The sequence below is a fragment of the Mustela putorius genome, unplaced genomic scaffold (assembly GCF_011764305.1).
Source record: "Mustela putorius furo isolate JIRA1106 unplaced genomic scaffold, ASM1176430v1.1 tig00003909_pilon_pilon_pilon, whole genome shotgun sequence".
NCBI lineage: Eukaryota > Metazoa > Chordata > Mammalia > Carnivora > Mustelidae > Mustela > Mustela putorius.
The window spans coordinates 40,740,395-40,757,190 of NW_025422057.1; the positions used below are offsets into that span (position 1 = coordinate 40,740,395).

Consider the following 16,796-nt stretch of genomic DNA (forward strand, 5'->3'; position numbering starts at 1 on the left):
TAGATTTGGAGGGTGTGGTGACTGTCCTTTCCTTTGGAGGCAGATGTCAAGCTCTTGCTAAGTTCTCCCCTGAGGTGCAGCCTGGTTCCAGACTGCGGCCACCCTGGGTTGGGTCTGGTCTAGAGAGCCTGGATTGGAGACATTCACAGCCAGGCTTTCTCACTTGGTCTTCCTGGCAGGCACTTCTCTGGTCCAGCACCTGATGACTGTCCTGATCCGCAAACACAGCCAACTCTTCACTGCGAGGGCCGAGGAAGGGCCGACCTCCCCGCATGGGGGCCCACCGTGCACCGTGGGATGGGGCTCTGAGGAGGGCCCGAGGGACGGCCAGCCGGAACCCAGCAGCCCCAGCAGCCCTAGCAGCCCTGGCCTGCCATCACACAGGACCTCGTCTCTGGATGGGGCCACTGTGGCAGCGCTGTCTAGAACCTCCCCCACGGGCCTGGGTACCCGAGGTGGCCCTGCTGCCCCCAGCCCTGGGAAGAAAGTGCAAACTCTGCCCAACTGGAAGTCTTCCTTCTGGCAGTCAGGATCCCGTTCGGGGAGCCCAAAGGCGGGAAGCTCATCCCTGGAGGTGCCCATCATCTCCTCTGGAGGGAACTGGCTCATGAACGGACTGTCCTCCCTGCGTGGCCACCGCCGGGCCTCCTCGGGAGAACGGCTCAAGGACTCAGGCTCTTCGCAGAGACTTTCCACTTATGACAATGTGCCCCCACCCAGCGGCCTCTTCCCCAGCACCCCCAGTGTGGCCAGCACAGTGTGGTCGGGGGCCTCCTCTTGTGAGGCATCGGCCAGGGACTCAGTCAGCAGCTGCACAGCCTGCCGGGCCAGCGACTCGTCCGCCTGCAGCTCCCTGCACACCGAGGGGGCCCTTGAGCCTTCCCCTTTCCTCAGTAGCAGCGAGGAACGCAGATCCCCAGACCTGGGCCGTGGCCTGGACGAGGTGGGCACCTGCATCAGCAGCAGTGAGCCCAGCGACCCAGGCAGCCCCACCCAGGACTATGCCCGCTGCTCCGAGGCTCTCCAGGGCCTGGTCACGGAGCTCAGGGCAGAGCTGTGCCGGCAGAGGACTGAGTACGAGACCAGTATAAAAAGGTAAAGGGCTGCAGCCACGGGGCAAGTGCGAGGCTGGCACCCCTGGGGCTGGGCAGAGCCTTTGTGGCCAGCAGCTCATGGGGCGCTGGCCCTGGTAGTCTGCCTCTGGTCATGACCTCTGGCTCTGATAGAAAGCCTCTCTGAGGCCAGGCTCAGAGTAGCCAGTCCCAGGAAGCCACTTTTCTGGGACAATGCCCCCAGAACAGGGCTGGGAATGGAGGGGTGGGGGTCCTCTGTCTGGAAAAGCTCGGGAGCTACAGGGCCTGGCATGCTGTCAGAGCTCCATAAATGCCTGCTGAGTAAGTGAGTGAGAATCCCAGCCTGCGCTGCTCTGAGCATCTTTAATGGAGGGGCTCAGCATGGAGGTCCCTGTGTGGCCCTCAGGAAGGAGACAGGCTCCATGAGGTATGCAGGAACCTGAGGAAGTGCCCATGTGCAGTGCAGACCCCAGGCCAGCCTGGCTGGTGGACCATGGTTGGGCCTGATAAGGGAGCAAGGACTTCTTCCAGGATTGTAATCCTGTTTCCCAGGAGGAGGGAGCTGGCTGTGCTGAGCCCTGCCCTCCTGCCTTCCCTGGTCACAGGAGGATGCCTTGTGCCATATCCTTTTTGCTCACAGATGGTCCTGGTTTGATCCTTCCAGCCTCCCTGGGAGGAGGGTGTTTTCCAGCTCTGAGGCACCAGGTTCTCCAACCAAGGTCACCAACAGCGCCTGAATGGCCAGTTTACAGTGCTTCTACCAGCTTCTCAGGCTTCTCAGCGCCTGGCCCCAGCTGTCTGACCTATATATCAGGCCCCACCCACTAGCAGAAGGTGTTTGTGGGCTCTGACATCTTCCTTTCCTCATCAGAGATAGTGGAGGTGCTTCTTACTCGGAGACTGGGATTTCTACAGGGAGCTGGAGGGGCAGTGTTTGGCCCTTTTGCTCTGCAGGAGGTCAGGGAGGGTCATGGCAGGCGATGTCTAAGCCAGGAGTTGAACGACCAATAGAATTGGACTGAGCAAGGAGAAGAAAGGACGCAGCATGAATAAAACTGTGAGGTACACAACAGGGGGGAAAACCCCTCAAATATGAGCACTGGGTTGGAATTTACCAGCCAGAGGAACAGTGGAATACCCTGCAGATAAAGAGAAAGATGATTACAGCTGAAGATGAGCTCACAGACAAAAACTACAGAATATGTGGGAGGTATTACCAGGCGAAGGCTGTCCTCACACAGCCTCAGAAGAGGTCAGAACCAGCTTCTCACTTCTTTAGCTGTTTGTGGAGCCAACTTGAGCTTCTAGTTCTCTCATCTTCTCAGAAGCTTGGTCTCTCGGGGGGAAATGCAGTGTTGTTCCATGGGGGCCTCTGGATAAGACTGCCTGGGGTCGAGTCCCTGCCCCCTGTGCACTGGCTAAGCATCCCAGGCAGGCTCTCTGATTCCAGTGTGTACTGGTCGAATGTCTGTGTGGGCCGGATCTCTGGGCTCGGGGGACTACACCCATCTGTCCTGAGGATTGAGTGCCACAGTGGGTGGCAGTGCCGAGCGCAGGGCCCGGTGCATCCAGAGTGCTCAGGAAACTTTCACTGATCACACTCCCTCTTGCTTGGGGGGCTGGAGGTAAGACAAAACTCACAGAAAGAAAGGGACTGCAGTGGTAGCCCCTAGAGTCCCCTCACTGACAGGGTGGTCTAAGGAGAGAAGGGTCTATAGGAGCACAAGAAAGACTGAAGCCCCATCCAGTGGGTCTTTGGGGAATATAGCTGCACACAGCAGTCAGTCAGTACTGGGTCTGGTCTGGGGGGTTGGGGGAAACCAGCTTTCTGCCCTGCCTCCCAGGACTCAGAACCCCTCCCCTGTGCCAATTCCTGTATTCCCAAAAGAGAATGCACTGAGTGTCTATGATGTGCAGACACTATATGAGATGCTGGGGACACAGCCAAGACCAGAGCTGATCAAAACTTCTACTCTCATTCTTATTTGGTGGTGTTTGGGGGTTGGAGGCGGAGAGAGACCAGAAACGGGACAGATTTTAAAAATCTGTTGTATGTGAGAAGGTTCAATAAAGGAGAACAAAGCAGGGTGAAGGGAAGGGGACCATGGTGGGGAGAGGGTTGGAAGGCTGGGGCAGAAGCCCAGGGGCTGTGGTGAGAGGGGCACGTGGAAGAAAGTGGGGACGAGGGGAATGGGAGAAAGGGGGGTGGAGGGCAGAGTGTGGAGCTCCGGGCTAGACATGTGAGTAGCATCGACATCAAAGGCAGCAGTCAAGGTAGAGAGAAAAGCCAGATTCAGAACATATTTGGAGGGTGTTGCTAATTGGCCAGACATGGGGGTGAAAGAAAACCGACTTAAGAGAACTTTTTGTTTTGGAATAATTGGAAGAAGGTGTTCACTGAGTGGGACACCAGGGCTGCTGCAGTGGTTTGGAGAGGCAGGGTCAGGAGCCATCTGTGGGCCTGTTAAGGTGCAATGCTTATGGAGTTTCTGAGTGGAGTTTAGGGAGATAGAGGCTGAGAGGTCGTCAGTGCGGAGATGATGCTTTGGGTCTGGAGATTGGATGATGTCACACGAAGAACCATAGAGAGGAAGACAGGAGGCCCAGGCCTGAGCTTGAGAGGGCCAGGACAGAGAAGGAGGAGCAAAGAGGGGGCTGGAGCCCGAGGAGAAGCAAGGGGGGGGTGGTGTCTGTGGGGTCCCTGCTGCCACTCACCTTGGCGGTTCTTCTGTGTCACAGCATGTCTCGTGCTCCCCAGATGGAGGGCTGAGGCACAGGCAGCTTTCCTGCCTCCTTCATGCTTAGTGTTCAGTGACAGGGTGGAGGCCTGGGCCTCATCCTGGGGATGGGGAATGGATACTTACTCCAGTATGCCACGTGACAGGTGGTGCACTGTGGTCTTCTTGGTCTTCTTTGTCCATTGTAGCTGTAGCTCTTGGGGGATTTTTTTTCAGAAAGGATACCAGGACTCAGAGCCGTTTGTGTTGCTTCATAAACAGCCAGGCTGGGGCTCAGACTCCAGCGTGTTGGTTCCCAGGGGCTGGGCTCAGCATACCCCAGAGGCCTTCTAGGAAGTAGTCATCTGGTTGAGAAAATGGATGTGCCAGCCTTCGTAGAGTGTGGCGTCAACATCCAGAGAAGCATGTCTGGGGCTGGGGGGGATCCAGAGAAGTATCATGGAGGGTGACATGTTTGAGCTGGGGCATGGACGACAAGGAGTAGTGCAGGTGACAACACAAATGGGGTTTCCCCAAGTCGTGTAGCATCTGGCTGGGGTCTGGGGAGTTGTGGGAGGTGGGGTAGCCAGAGGGAGGCTGGAGTACGAGGGGCCTCACAGACGAACAAAGGCAAGGGGACAGTTTCTTACTTCCCTCTCCATTTGGGAACCAGGCCTGTTTTCTGCCAGCCAGCGGTCCCTTCCTCAGTACTCTATATTTTAGTGAGGACTCAGGGAGGCCCCTGGCATTTCTGGATCACAGGCCAAGGGGAGGTGCCCTGGGGATGAGTGCCCAGGTCTGGTGAGGACCTGAGAGGCCTGTGAGGCCTGTCCCAGAGCCAGGTCTGAGCCTGCACGCGTCCTTCCCCTCCGTGGGCCGTATGTCCAGCTCCTTTGGAAGGCGTGCACGCAGGCATGAGTTTGCTGAAACCCAGCTGGCCAAAAGCTAAAACAGTGTCTTTCTTCTTGATTTTAAAGACTTGAAGAAGGTAGTGCCAACCTGAGGAAACGAATGTCACGGCTAGAAGAAGAACTAGACCAGGAAAAGAAAAAGTACACAATGCTGGAAATAAAGCTGAGGAACTCAGAGCGGGCGCGGGAAGATGCAGAGAAGAGGAACCAGCTGCTGCAGAAGGAAATGGAGGAGTTTTTTTCAACCCTCGGAAGCCTGACTGTAGGAGCAAGAGGTGACAAAGCCCCAAAGTGAAGGAGTGGAAAGAACTCCCATGAACAACGGTGCTCGCCCGCCTCTGAGCAGAGATGGCCGTCCACCTCATGAGGAGACACAAGGCCCTGCAGCGTGGACCTGGGCTTCTGTGGTGCCAGGAGCTCTGGAGCTAGCCGGAGGGAGGGGTCCCGACACCCCCAGGAGGGACTCTTGGGAGCAGCCCAAGCGCCATGTGAGATCTGGATGCTGCTCTGACCATGCAGGGCCTGGCAGCTGTCAGAGGGGACAGTCCCGTGACGGTTAAAACAGATGACTCCTGGGATCTGAGTAGCCCACTGGGTTACTTTTTTTGCATTCTTTATTAAATTTGCTGACATAGCATGATGTCTGGATTCCTGACTCCTCCTTTATGGTCATGTAGAATGAAGGTTACCAAATTGTTCGCAGATTTGAAAGTCCCCAAGGTGTCAGATGGGTGGAATGGCCTGGGGTTCAGAAGTGGGTTATGAACCTCCCTGAGGAACACTCAGTGTTGTCACAGTCACCAAAGCTGGATTTATGCAAATCTGTGTTTTGCTCCATGTTCTCTGTATGCCAAGGCCAGACGATTTTCCTCAGTCTTTCCTTCCCCCTCTGAGCCACCAGGGCCTCTGCAGCTGGCATTTGTCCTAGAATTCCTCTCAAGCCTTCCACCATAACTTGCTTGCCTTTGCTTGGCCCCAGATCTCCAGGGCCAGAGCCTATGAGTCAGAGCTTAGCATGGGCACTCTACACCGCACTTCTACACCCAGGGTATGTGTGTATGTGTGTGTGTGTGGGGGGTGGCATAGGGCCTGTGTTTAAAGGAAAAGAGAGCCACAGTGATGGGAAGTGCCCATCCTTGGTCTTCCAAGTGTGCCTCAGGCTATGTGCTCTGTTTCCCTGCAGATTCCCCTCGACCTAGTGCTAGTCCCTTTCCCTTCTGTGCCCATTTTACCATCCTTCTCCAGTTCATCCTCAGACTTCAAAGCTCCATCAGGGCAAAGCTTTCAAGAAAGCGTGCGGCTGGCCACCACTACACATGTGGAGGCCTGGGTCAGAGCTCTTAGGGATGGGACTTAAGGAGCAACAAAGAAGTTGCCTCTGAGAGGAGAGCACTGGTATCATTTCGCTTGCTCCTGCTCAGTGTCCTACATACCACCCCTTGCTATCCTGAGCACCAAAGTGCCCCAATTTCTAATCACTATCTCTGGAAAAGTCCCTCAGGACCAACCACCCATCCAACTGGAGTTCGGTATAAACTACCACACTGAGGTTTAAATGCCAGTGTCTCGGTGCTCCCAAGAAGAGCTGGCTTCCTACCATGAGGTACAAGCCCACAGGCCCAAGCTGGCTGCTAACTCCCACAGTGGTGAGGCAGGCTGACCATGGCCGTCTGCTGGACCACCCATGGTCTTACCAACCAGGAAGCCAGATGCCTGCCGAGGCCACCAGCGGCATCAGCAGTCAAGGGTTCTCTCGGGGAATTGTGAGGGAGGGGGTCAGTGGAGAGCAACACCCAGATCTACTCTCAGGCAATCTATAGCAGATGATCTGGGTGACCAGCTTCCCCAGGAAGCAAAATATTGCTCTCCCCTCTATTCAAGGAGAAAGAGAAAAGAAATTGAAGCGGCCGATTCTTCAACAAGATAGGAACTGGTCCCATGCTCAGAGGAGAAACTTTGACTAGGAGAAGATAGGTGGGAACACCAGTGTATTCTTATGGTCCTAGGTTCTCTTACTGCAGTCCTGGAATTCTGCCAACCTTAACTCAGCAAGAAGATGCCACCATGCTATCAAAGGAGCAGGAAAGACAAAAAGGGTTTCACAAGATGAAAAGGAAAGCTTTTCATTCATAGTAGCAGAGGCTCAGCTTCCAACCAAGGCCTGGCCAAAACCAGCTCCTGAACCACATCTGCCACCTGCTGGCAAAACTAGGATCTGCAAGTGCAATTTTTCTCTGAAAATCAGTCAGCAATATTCAGTAAAAATTCTGTCCTCCAGTTTCCATTTAATCAGCACTTTCCATTCTATCTGTAAAACATAAGGACTTTTTCCTATAAAGCGCACTCAGTACCAGAGCCAATGGGCTTTGGCCTAGTACCCTGTCTCTAATCCACTTAGGTTTTCCCCAATTGAGGTGCATTTCAACAACCTATTCCCAAATTGCGGATTCAAGTTGTACCTATTAGTGTAATGACATTTCAAATTAAGTAAACCGATGAATTATGAATGTGAAAACACAGGAAATTAATGTTTGGAAGACCCTTGATTTTTTGGAATGCTTTAGAAAGAGCAAGGGCAAGTTGCTAAAAAACTGTTAAATTGCGGATACATCAACCATGCAATAGCAGAAAATTGGCAAAAATGGAGGATTCTGCTCTTAGATTACTTCAAAAGTGCTTTAAAATTTGTCTTTGATTTTAAAGGAAAAACTGGAAATGATAAGTCTCATACTAAAAAAGAGGAATTGGCTTAAGACTGAAAAATGTCCATTAAAAAAGAGTACAGTTTTTAGGGTTTGTGTGTGGGGGGGGGAGGGAAAGACTCCTTGTTTTACTTGGCTGTTGAATAACGGACCAGTCATGACCGCTGTATATGCCACACTATAAAAGGGCCTCGGAATGAAGTCCATGTATCCATGTTCCCAGGCCTGTGGGCAGTAAATGGAGTAATAACAACATGTTTCATAGATTCCCCTACATTTGATGCAGGGCCCCAGCCCTCTGGATATTTCTCCCAATATCCTCTGGTTCTGTCACAAAGGGACGGTTCCTCATTTACATGAGCCCACAGCTAGGTAGATAAGACAACGCTGCTGCCTCTTATACCCTTGTCTCCGCCAAGAGCCCCCACCTTTGCCAGAAATCATACCCTTCCTACCAAGCCCATGGCTACTACTTCCATGCTCCACCAAGCCCTGTGACAGGTGGACCTATGAGGTGCCCAAACCGTGTGGTGGTTGGTGAGAAAGGAGAGATACAGCTACAGAAAGCTTTCTGCATAGAGCAAAGGGCTTGGGCTGGTTCTGCGCAGCTGAAAGACCTTGGGGAAGTTAAGCTCTGTGGGTCTCTGTTCCCTCTTGTCTACAATGAGGATAACCTCAGAGAGTTGTGGCTGCACCCACAGGCCTAAGCATCTCCCATGTGATTAGATGGTGTTGTTTTCTGTACTTTAGAGCTGAGTGCTTTGGAAGCACAGAGAGGTTAAGGACCTGGACCACAATCATACACAAGTCAGTGAAGGAGTCAGGCTTCCATCCCAGGGAATCTTAATTAAGAGACTGTCTTCTTAATTATGCATCCAAATTGAAAAGATGCTGGTTTGATAGTTTTACCTCACCCCTATCATGTTTTAAGGAGGTCTGCGCACAGGATGCAAAAGTAGTGCCTCTAAGACAGAGGGCAGAGGGCAGGGAGTACTCCTGACAGATGGGACACCTCCACTGTTCTGTATGCTGATGTGTGTACCCAGAGCAAAAGGGGTGAGTGTGAGAGACAGACAGAGACAGAAAGGAGAGGAGCAGGGGAGGATGCAGGGCTAGAGGAGGCAAGGATCTGGTCACATAGGGTGGGATAGCCTCTCAGACTTCATGCTTTAGGAGAGGATTTCCCCGCTGCATTTATATCCACTACAGAAATCCAAAAGGCTTTTCATTATTGTGGGGATAGGGAACAAGACCTAGGTCATGGCTTTCATAGAGCTTACATTCTAGTGGGGTAAGACAGGCCATCAAGAAGTATTAAAAGAAGACAACAGGTCCCAAATGGAGTCACTTACACTCAGCCACATGATCATGGAACCAGGACTTATAGTTTGGGCTTTTCCAGAAATGGAATCTTAAATCAGTCCATCAGTAATCTGGTCATACTAGTTAGGTTATCTACTGGACAGACCTCAACGATCCCCTGCAAGAAAGCAACCTCGCAATAACCAACCTGCATTTTTGTGTAGTGTAATTTCCTGCTCCCTCTGTCTAAGTTTTTCGTTTTGTATAGCTCCTCAGAGATCCTCTCTTTTAGGTTGGATACTGCCCAATTTTTATGAATCATTGAATAAAGCCATTAAGATCTAAATTTACTCAGTTGAATTGTGTTTAATAGAAGTACATAAGATACATTCAGATTTTGATAACTGCTCTGAAAAAGGTGATCCCAGTGGCATATTTTAGATAAATTAGCCTGGAAGTCCTCTCTGAGGAGGTGAATTTGAACAGAGTGAATGACAGACAGGGCCGCCATGCAACTAGACAGGTGTACGCAGAAGAAAAAGAGTTGTAGAAGATTGCACGAGTGCTGGCACCACTGTTGACATGGTGGGTGACAGAAGAGGCAGGAGCCAGACAAGGCCAGACTCTGTACGGCCTTGTCACCCAAAGTAGAGTTATTATTTTTAAAAAATCTTTATTTATTTATTTGACAGAGATCACAAGTAGGCAGAGACAGGCAGAAAGAGGGAGGGGGAAGCAGGCTCCCCGCTGAGCAGAGAACCCGATGCGGGGCTCCATCCCAGGACCCTGAGAACACGACCCGAGCCAAAGGCAGAGGCCCAACCCACTGAGCCACCCAGGCGCCCCTGGGGTAGAGTTATTTTAAGGGACACAGAAAAGCAATCAAAGGCTTTGAATCAACGGACATGAATTGGCTTGTATTCCAACAAAGTTCTTTTGGCCACTGGTGGGTAGTGGATAAATTTGGTGCAGGGAAGCTAGCCCAGGAAGTGTGGTCCCGGCCAAATGTAGTAGAGTGACAGGCCAGCAACTAGATAGGAATGGTCTGAAGACGGAATGAAGGGTGAAGGGAAGACACAGTGTCCAGATTAATCTTTGTATTAGTCCTGAAGTAAACAGGAGCAGAAAAATAGGGTAACAGAGTGAAAGGGAGTGAGAAAGAGACTTTTATAGATGGGAATTACTATAGATGCGGCTAAGAATGATTCAGTAGAGAGGGAAATATGATGATGAACAAATGAGGGTGATAATGAGGAGAGAAGTCTGAAAAAAGATGCAAGAAAGTGGAAGGATTGGCTTCCGAGACAAGAACTAGGAAGACAAAGGACACGAACATGGTTGCAGACAGGTGTATACAAGTGCATACTAAAATTTTTAAGAAGTCCAGAAAAATGATGTACATGCTCACCTCTAGAGTAGCAGCCCCATAACTTACTTGAACACAAAAGCCATTATTCACTTAACTTCTTAGTCTTCACTTTGTAACGCCTGTAGAGCAGAGTGGTTCCAAACTGAAGATTGGAGCCAGACTGCCCAGATTCAGGTCCTGGCCTCACCACAAGCTGGTGGAATAGCCCTGAGCAAGTTACTCAGCATCTCTGTACCTCCATTTGATCACAAGAGGGGAGAACAGTTTTTTACCAAATAAAGTTGTAAAAACTCTGAGCTCATACAAAGCACTTAGCGCCTGGTATAGAGTAAGCACTCAATGAATCTTGTTACTAAGTCAACACAGGACACCCTAGATTTGGTAGTAGGTATTGAGTCTTTGAAGGGTTTTAGGAAGGGTGCCTGATCATTACTTTGGCTGCATCATCTGCCCCTCCTCCACTTCCACATCTCTGTCTTCCCTTAGCAGTCTCCTGATGGCTTCGCAGTTCCCTTCTTTCATAGTAGCCACCTGGGGCTTGGCATGCCTCTTTCTTTTTTTTTTAAGGCTTTTAATAAAATTTTTTATTTTTTATAAACATATATTTTTATCCCCAGGGGTACAGGTCTGTGAATCACCAGGTATACACACTTCACAGCACTCACCAAAGCACATACCCTCCCCAATGTCCATAATCCCACCCCCTTCTCCCAAACCCCCAACCCCCAGCAACCCTCAGTTTGTTTTGTGAGATTAAGAGTCACTTATGGTTTGTCTCCCTCCCAATCCCATCTTGTTTCATTTATTCTTCTCCTACCCACTTAAGCCCCCATGTTGCATCACCACTTCCTCATATCAGGGAGATCATATGATAGTTGTCTTTCTCTGCTTGACTTATTTCGCTAAGCATGATACGCTCTAGTTCCATCCATGTTGTCGCAAATGGCAAGATTTCATTTCTTTTGATGGCTGCATAGTATTCCATTGTGTATATATACCACACCTTCTTGATCCATTCATCTGTTGATGGACATCTAGGTTCTTTCCATAGTTTGGCTATTGTGGACATTGCTGCTATAAACATTCAGGTGCACGTGCCCCTTTGGATCACTACGTTTGTATCTTTAGGGTAAATACCCAATAGTGCAATTGCTGGGTCATAGGGCAGTTCTATTTTCAACATTTTGAGGAACCTCCATGCTGTTTTCCAGAGTGGCTGCACCAGCTTGCATTCCCACCAACAGTGTAGGAGGGTTCCCCTTTCTCCGCATCCTCGCCAGCATCTGTCATTTCCTGACTTGTTGATTTTAGCCATTCTGACTGGTGTGAGGTGATATCGCATTGTGGTTTTGATTTGTATTTCCCTGATGCCGAGTGATATGGAGCACTTTTTCATGTGTCTGTTGGCCATCTGGATGTCTTCTTTGCAGAAATGTCTGTTCATGTCCTCTGCCCATTTCTTGATTGGATTATTTGTTCTTTGGGTGTTGAGTTTGCTAAGTTCTTTATAGATTCTGGACACTAGTCCTTTATCTGATATGTCGTTTGCAAATATCTTCTCCCATTCTGTCAGTTGTCTTGATTTTGTTAACTGTTTCCTTTGTTGTGCAAAAGCTTTTGATCTTGATGAAATCCCAATAGTTCATTTTTGCCCTTGCTTCCCTTGCCTTTGGCGTTGTTCCTAGGAAGATGTTGCTGCGGCTGAGGTCGAAGAGGTTGCTGCCTGTGTTCTCCTCAAGGATTTTGATGGATTCCTTTCGCACATTGAGGTCCTTCATCCATTTTGAGTCTATTTTTGTGTGTGGTGTAAGGATATGGTCCAGTTTCATTTTTCTGCATGTGGCTGTCCAATTTTCCCAGCACCATTTATTGAAGAGGCTGTCTTTTTTCCATTGGACATTCTTTCCTGCTTTGTCGAACCTTAGTTGATCATAGAGTTGAGGGTCTATTTCTGGGCTCTCTATTCTGTCCCATTGATCTATGTGTCTGTTTTTGTGCCAGTACCATGCTGTCTTGATGATGACAGTTTTGTAATAGAGCTTGAAGTCCGGAATCGTGATGCCACCAACGTTGGCTTTCTTTTTCAATATCCCTTTGGCTATTCGAGGTCTTTTCTGGTTCCATTTAAATTTTAGAATTATTTGTTCCATTTCTTTGAAAAAGATGGATGGTACTTTGATAGGAATTGCATTAAATGTGTAGATTGCTTTAGGTAGCATAGACATTTTCACAATATTTATTCTTCCAATCCAGGAGCATGGAACATTTTTCCATTTCTTTGTGTCTTCCTCAATTTCTTTCATGAGTACTTTATAGTTTTCTGAGTATAGATTCTGTGTCTCTTTGGTTAGGTTTATTCCTAGGTATCTTATGGTTTTGGGTGCAATTGTAAATGGGATGGACTCCTTAATTTCTCTTTCTTCTGTCTTGCTGTTGGTGTAGAGAAATGCAACTGATTTCTGTGCATTGATTTTATATCCTGACACTTTACTGAATTCCTGTATAAGTTCTAGCAGTTTTGGAGTGGAGTCTTTTGGGTTTTCCACATAGAGTATCATATCATCTGTGAAGAGTGATAATTTGACTTCTTCTTTGCCGATTTGGATGCCTTTAATTTCCTTTTGTTGTCTGATTGCTGAGGCTAGGACCTCTAGTACTATGTTGAATAGCAGTGGTGATAATGGACATCCCTGCCGTGTTCCTGACCTTAGCGGAAAAGCTTTCAGTTTTTCTCCATTGAGAATGATATTTGCGGTGGGTTTTTCATAGATGGCTTTGATGATATTGAGGTATGTGCCCTCTATCCCTATACTTTGAAGAGTTTTGATCAGGAAGGGATGCTGTACTTTGTCAAATGCTTTTTCAGCATCTATTGAGAGTATCATATGGTTCTTGTTCTTTCTTTTATTGATGTGTTGTATCACATTGACTGATTTGCGGATGTTGAACCAACCTTGCAGCCCTGGAATAAATCCCACTTGGTCGTGGTGAATAATCTTTTTAATGTACTGTTGAATCCTATTGGCTAGTATTTTGTTGAGTATTTTCGCATCTGTGTTCATCAAGGATATTGGTCTATAGCTCTCTTTTTTGGTGGGATCCTTGTCTGGTTTGGGGATCAAGGTGATGCTGGCCTCATAAAATGAGTTTGGAAGTTTTCCTTCCATTTCTATTTTTTGGAACAGTTTTAGGAGAATAGGAATTAGTTCTTCTTTAAATGTTTGGTAGAATTCCCCAGGGAAGCCGTCTGGCCCTGGGCTTTTGTTTGTTTGGAGATTTTTAATGACTGTTTCAATCTCCTTACTGGTTATGGGTCTGTTCAGGCTTTCTATTTCTTCCTGGTTCAGTTGTGGTAGTTTATATGTTTCTAGGAATGCACCCATTTCTTCCAGATTGTCAAATTTATTGCCGTAGAGTTGCTCATAGTATGTTCTTATAATAGTTTGTATTTCTTTGGTGTTAGTTGTGATCTCTCCTCTTTCATTCATGATTTTATTTATTTGGGTCCTTTCTCTTTTCTTTTTGATAAGTTAGCCAGGGGTTTATCAATTTTATTAATTCTTTCAAAGAACCAGCTCCTACTTTTGTTGATTTGTTCTATTGTTTTTTTGGTTTCTATTTCATTGATTTCTGCTCTGATCTTTATGATTTCTCTTCTCCTGCTGGGCTTAGGGTATCTTTCCTGTTCTTTCTCCAGCTCCTTTAGGTGTAGGGTTAGGTTGTGTACCTGAGACCTTTCTTGTTTCTTGAGAAAGGCTTGTACCGCTATATATTTTCCTCTCAGGACTGCCTTTGTTGTGTCCCACAGATTTTGAACTGTTGTATTTTCATTATCATTTGTTTCCATGATTTTTTTCAATTCTTCTTTAATTTCCCAGTTGACCCATTCATTCTTTAGAAGGATGCTGTTTAGTCTCCATGTATTTGGGTTCTTTTCAAACTTCCTTTTGTGGTTGAGTTCTAGCTTTAGAGCATTGTGGTCTGAAAATATGCAGGGAATGATCCCAATCTTTTGATACCGGTTGAGTCATGATTTAGGACCGAGGATGTGATCTATTCTGGAGAATGTTCCATGTGCACTAGAGAAGAATGTGTATTCTGTTGCTTTGGGATGAAATGTTCTGAATATATCTGTGATGTCCATCTGGTCCAGTGTGTCGTTTAAGGCCTTTATTTCCATGCTGATCTTTTGCTTGGATGATCTGTCCATTTCAGTGAGGGGAGTGTTAAAGTCACCTGCTATTATTGTATTATTGTTGATGTGTTTCTTTGATTTTGTTATTAATTGGTGTATATAGTTGGCTGCTCCCACGTTGGGGGCATAGATATTTAAAATTGTTAAATCTTCTTGTTGGACAGACCCTTTGAGTATGATATAGTGTCCTTCCTCATCTCTTATTATAGTCTTTGGCTTAAAATCTAATTGATCTGATATAAGGATTGCCACTCCTGCTTTCTTCTGATGTCCATTAGCATGGTAAATTCTTTTCCACCCCCTCACTTTAAATCTGGAGGTGTCTTCGGGCTTAAAAGGAGTTTCTTGGAGGCAACATATAGATGGGTTTTGTTTTTTTATCCATTCTGATACCCTGTGTCTTTTGACAGGGGCATTTAGCCCATTAACATTCAGGGTAACTATTGAGAGATATGAATTTAGGGCCATTGTATTGCCTTTAAGGTGACTGTTACTGTATATGGTCTCTGTTCCTTTCTGATCTACCACTTGTAGGCTCTCTCTTTGCTTAGAGGACCCCTTTCAAGATTTCCTGTAGAGCTGGTTTGGTGTTTGCAAATTCTTTCAGTTTTTGTTTGTCCTGGAAGCTTTTAATCTCTCCTTCTATTTTCAATGATAGCCTAGCTGGATATAGTATTCTTGGCTGCATGTTTTTCTCGTTTAGTGCTCTGAAAATATCATGCCAGCTCTTTCTGGCCTGCCAGGTCTCTGTGGATAAGTCAGCTGCCAATCTAATATTTTTACCATTGTATGTTACAGACTTCTTTTCCCGGGCTGCTTTCAGGATTTTCTCTTTGTCACTGAGACTTGTAAATTTTACTATTAGGTGATGGGGTGTGGGCCTATTCGTATTGATTTTGAGGGGCATTCTCTGAACCTCCTGAATTTTGATGCTCATTCCCTTTGCCATATTGGGGAAATTCTCCCCAATAATTCTCTCCAGTATACCTTCTGCTCCCCTCTCTCTTTCTTCTTCTTCTGGAATCCCAATTATTCTAATGTTGTTTCGTCTTATGGTGTCACTTATCTCTCGAATTCTCCCCTCGTGGTCCAGTAGCTGTTTGTCCCTCTTTTGCTCAGCTTCTTTAATCTCTGTCATTTGGGCATGCCTCTTTCTTGATGTTCCCTGTACCTCATCTGTGATTGCTCTTGGTGGAAAGTTGGATATTTATTTAGGTTTCTTCTCTTTTTTTTTTCTTTTTCTTTTTTTAAAGATTTTATTTGACAGAGATCACCAGTAGGCAGAGAGGCAGGCAGAGAGAGGGAAGCAGGCTCCCCGCTGAGCAGAGAGCCCGATGAGGGGCTCAATCCCAGGATCCTGGGATCATGACCTGAGCCGAAGGCAGAGGCCTTAATCCACTGAGCCACCCAGGAGCCTTCTATTTAGGTTTCTAAGGCAGGTGATAACGGACAGAGCGGGGAAGCATACCAGAATCATCTTGCGCACTTGTAAGAAAACCATCTCCTTCATCGTCTAATTCTGTATGAGAGTCACCTTTTCCCTCTAACCTCTTCTGAGAAAACAAGAGCCTCAGAGAGTTTAGGGAATTTGCTATAGGTAAGGCAACTAGTGAAGTCAGAATTCTACTTTAGTATCTGGCATTAGAGCCCATGCTCACATTACTACAGTAATTTCAGAGTGCTGTATATAGTTTCCTCATGACCCATTTTGAGGGCCATGAATATTGCATTTCAGAGGACAAAAATAGCATAGATGACAATAGGTCCTAGTCATTGGCTTACCCAGCCCCACATTTATTGAATACCTACCTCGAAGGCATTCTAGATAGAAGTCAAGACAGGTTGTTCCATCCAAGGACTTCCAGAGTGAAGCATCTTGAAGAGAAGCACAGAGGGTGCCCACACAGAACATTAAAAGGCCCACAATATATTGCTGTCTTACATCCTGTGGAAAAAAGTTGGGGAATGAGTGAACAAATGAATCAATGAGTTAACAAGCATGCACTGGGTATGTGAAAGAAAATGTCATGGCAGGGAAGGTTCATCAGAGAATTATCTGAGCTAATTCTTAAGCAGTAATGATTTAAAATAGGCAAATACAGGAGTAAGCAAAAGCTTGTGCACAGAGGATATACGATATATGCCACAGAGGAGGGTCCGCTGGAATGGGGTGAACAGCAGGAATGGTACATGAGACAGAACCAAAACAAAATGCTTAACTGTTCTAATTCTAAAAACAAAAAGCAAAACACAACAAAAAAACCCTATCGATTTTGAGGCATTTCTCTCAGGAATTATTCTTACCAACCACACAAAGACTGGGACTACATGGGATGGAAAAAGGACTTGAAGGTCAAGAGTGTACAAAAGTTCTCCTTTGCTCTTCAACATTTCTCTACATTAAACCATTTTTAAAAAAGATCTACTTATTTTACATTAAACCATTTCTATTCCTTTCCAAGATTATAATCAGCAATTGCACTTGCTTACACTAATTATTTTTTTTTAAAGATTTTATTTGACAGAG

The 16,796-nt window shown here is 47.1% G+C and overlaps 1 protein-coding gene across 10 annotated transcripts in view; it reads left to right on the plus strand.

Moving 5' to 3' along the window:
- The window catches only part of ARHGAP22 (Rho GTPase activating protein 22), a 166,017-nt gene extending 160,676 nt beyond the window's left edge, over positions 1 to 5,341 (plus strand). For all 10 annotated transcript variants that reach the window (XM_004765839.3, XM_045068987.1, XM_004765841.3 and 7 more), the window contains 2 exons: positions 180 to 1,095; positions 4,768 to 5,341. In XM_004765839.3, coding sequence (XP_004765896.2) covers positions 180 to 1,095; positions 4,768 to 4,996 — 1,145 coding nt within the window. In that variant the 3' untranslated portion in view covers positions 4,997 to 5,341. The remainder of the gene's footprint in view (positions 1 to 179; positions 1,096 to 4,767) is intronic.
- Positions 5,342 to 16,796: the final 11,455 nt, after the last annotated feature.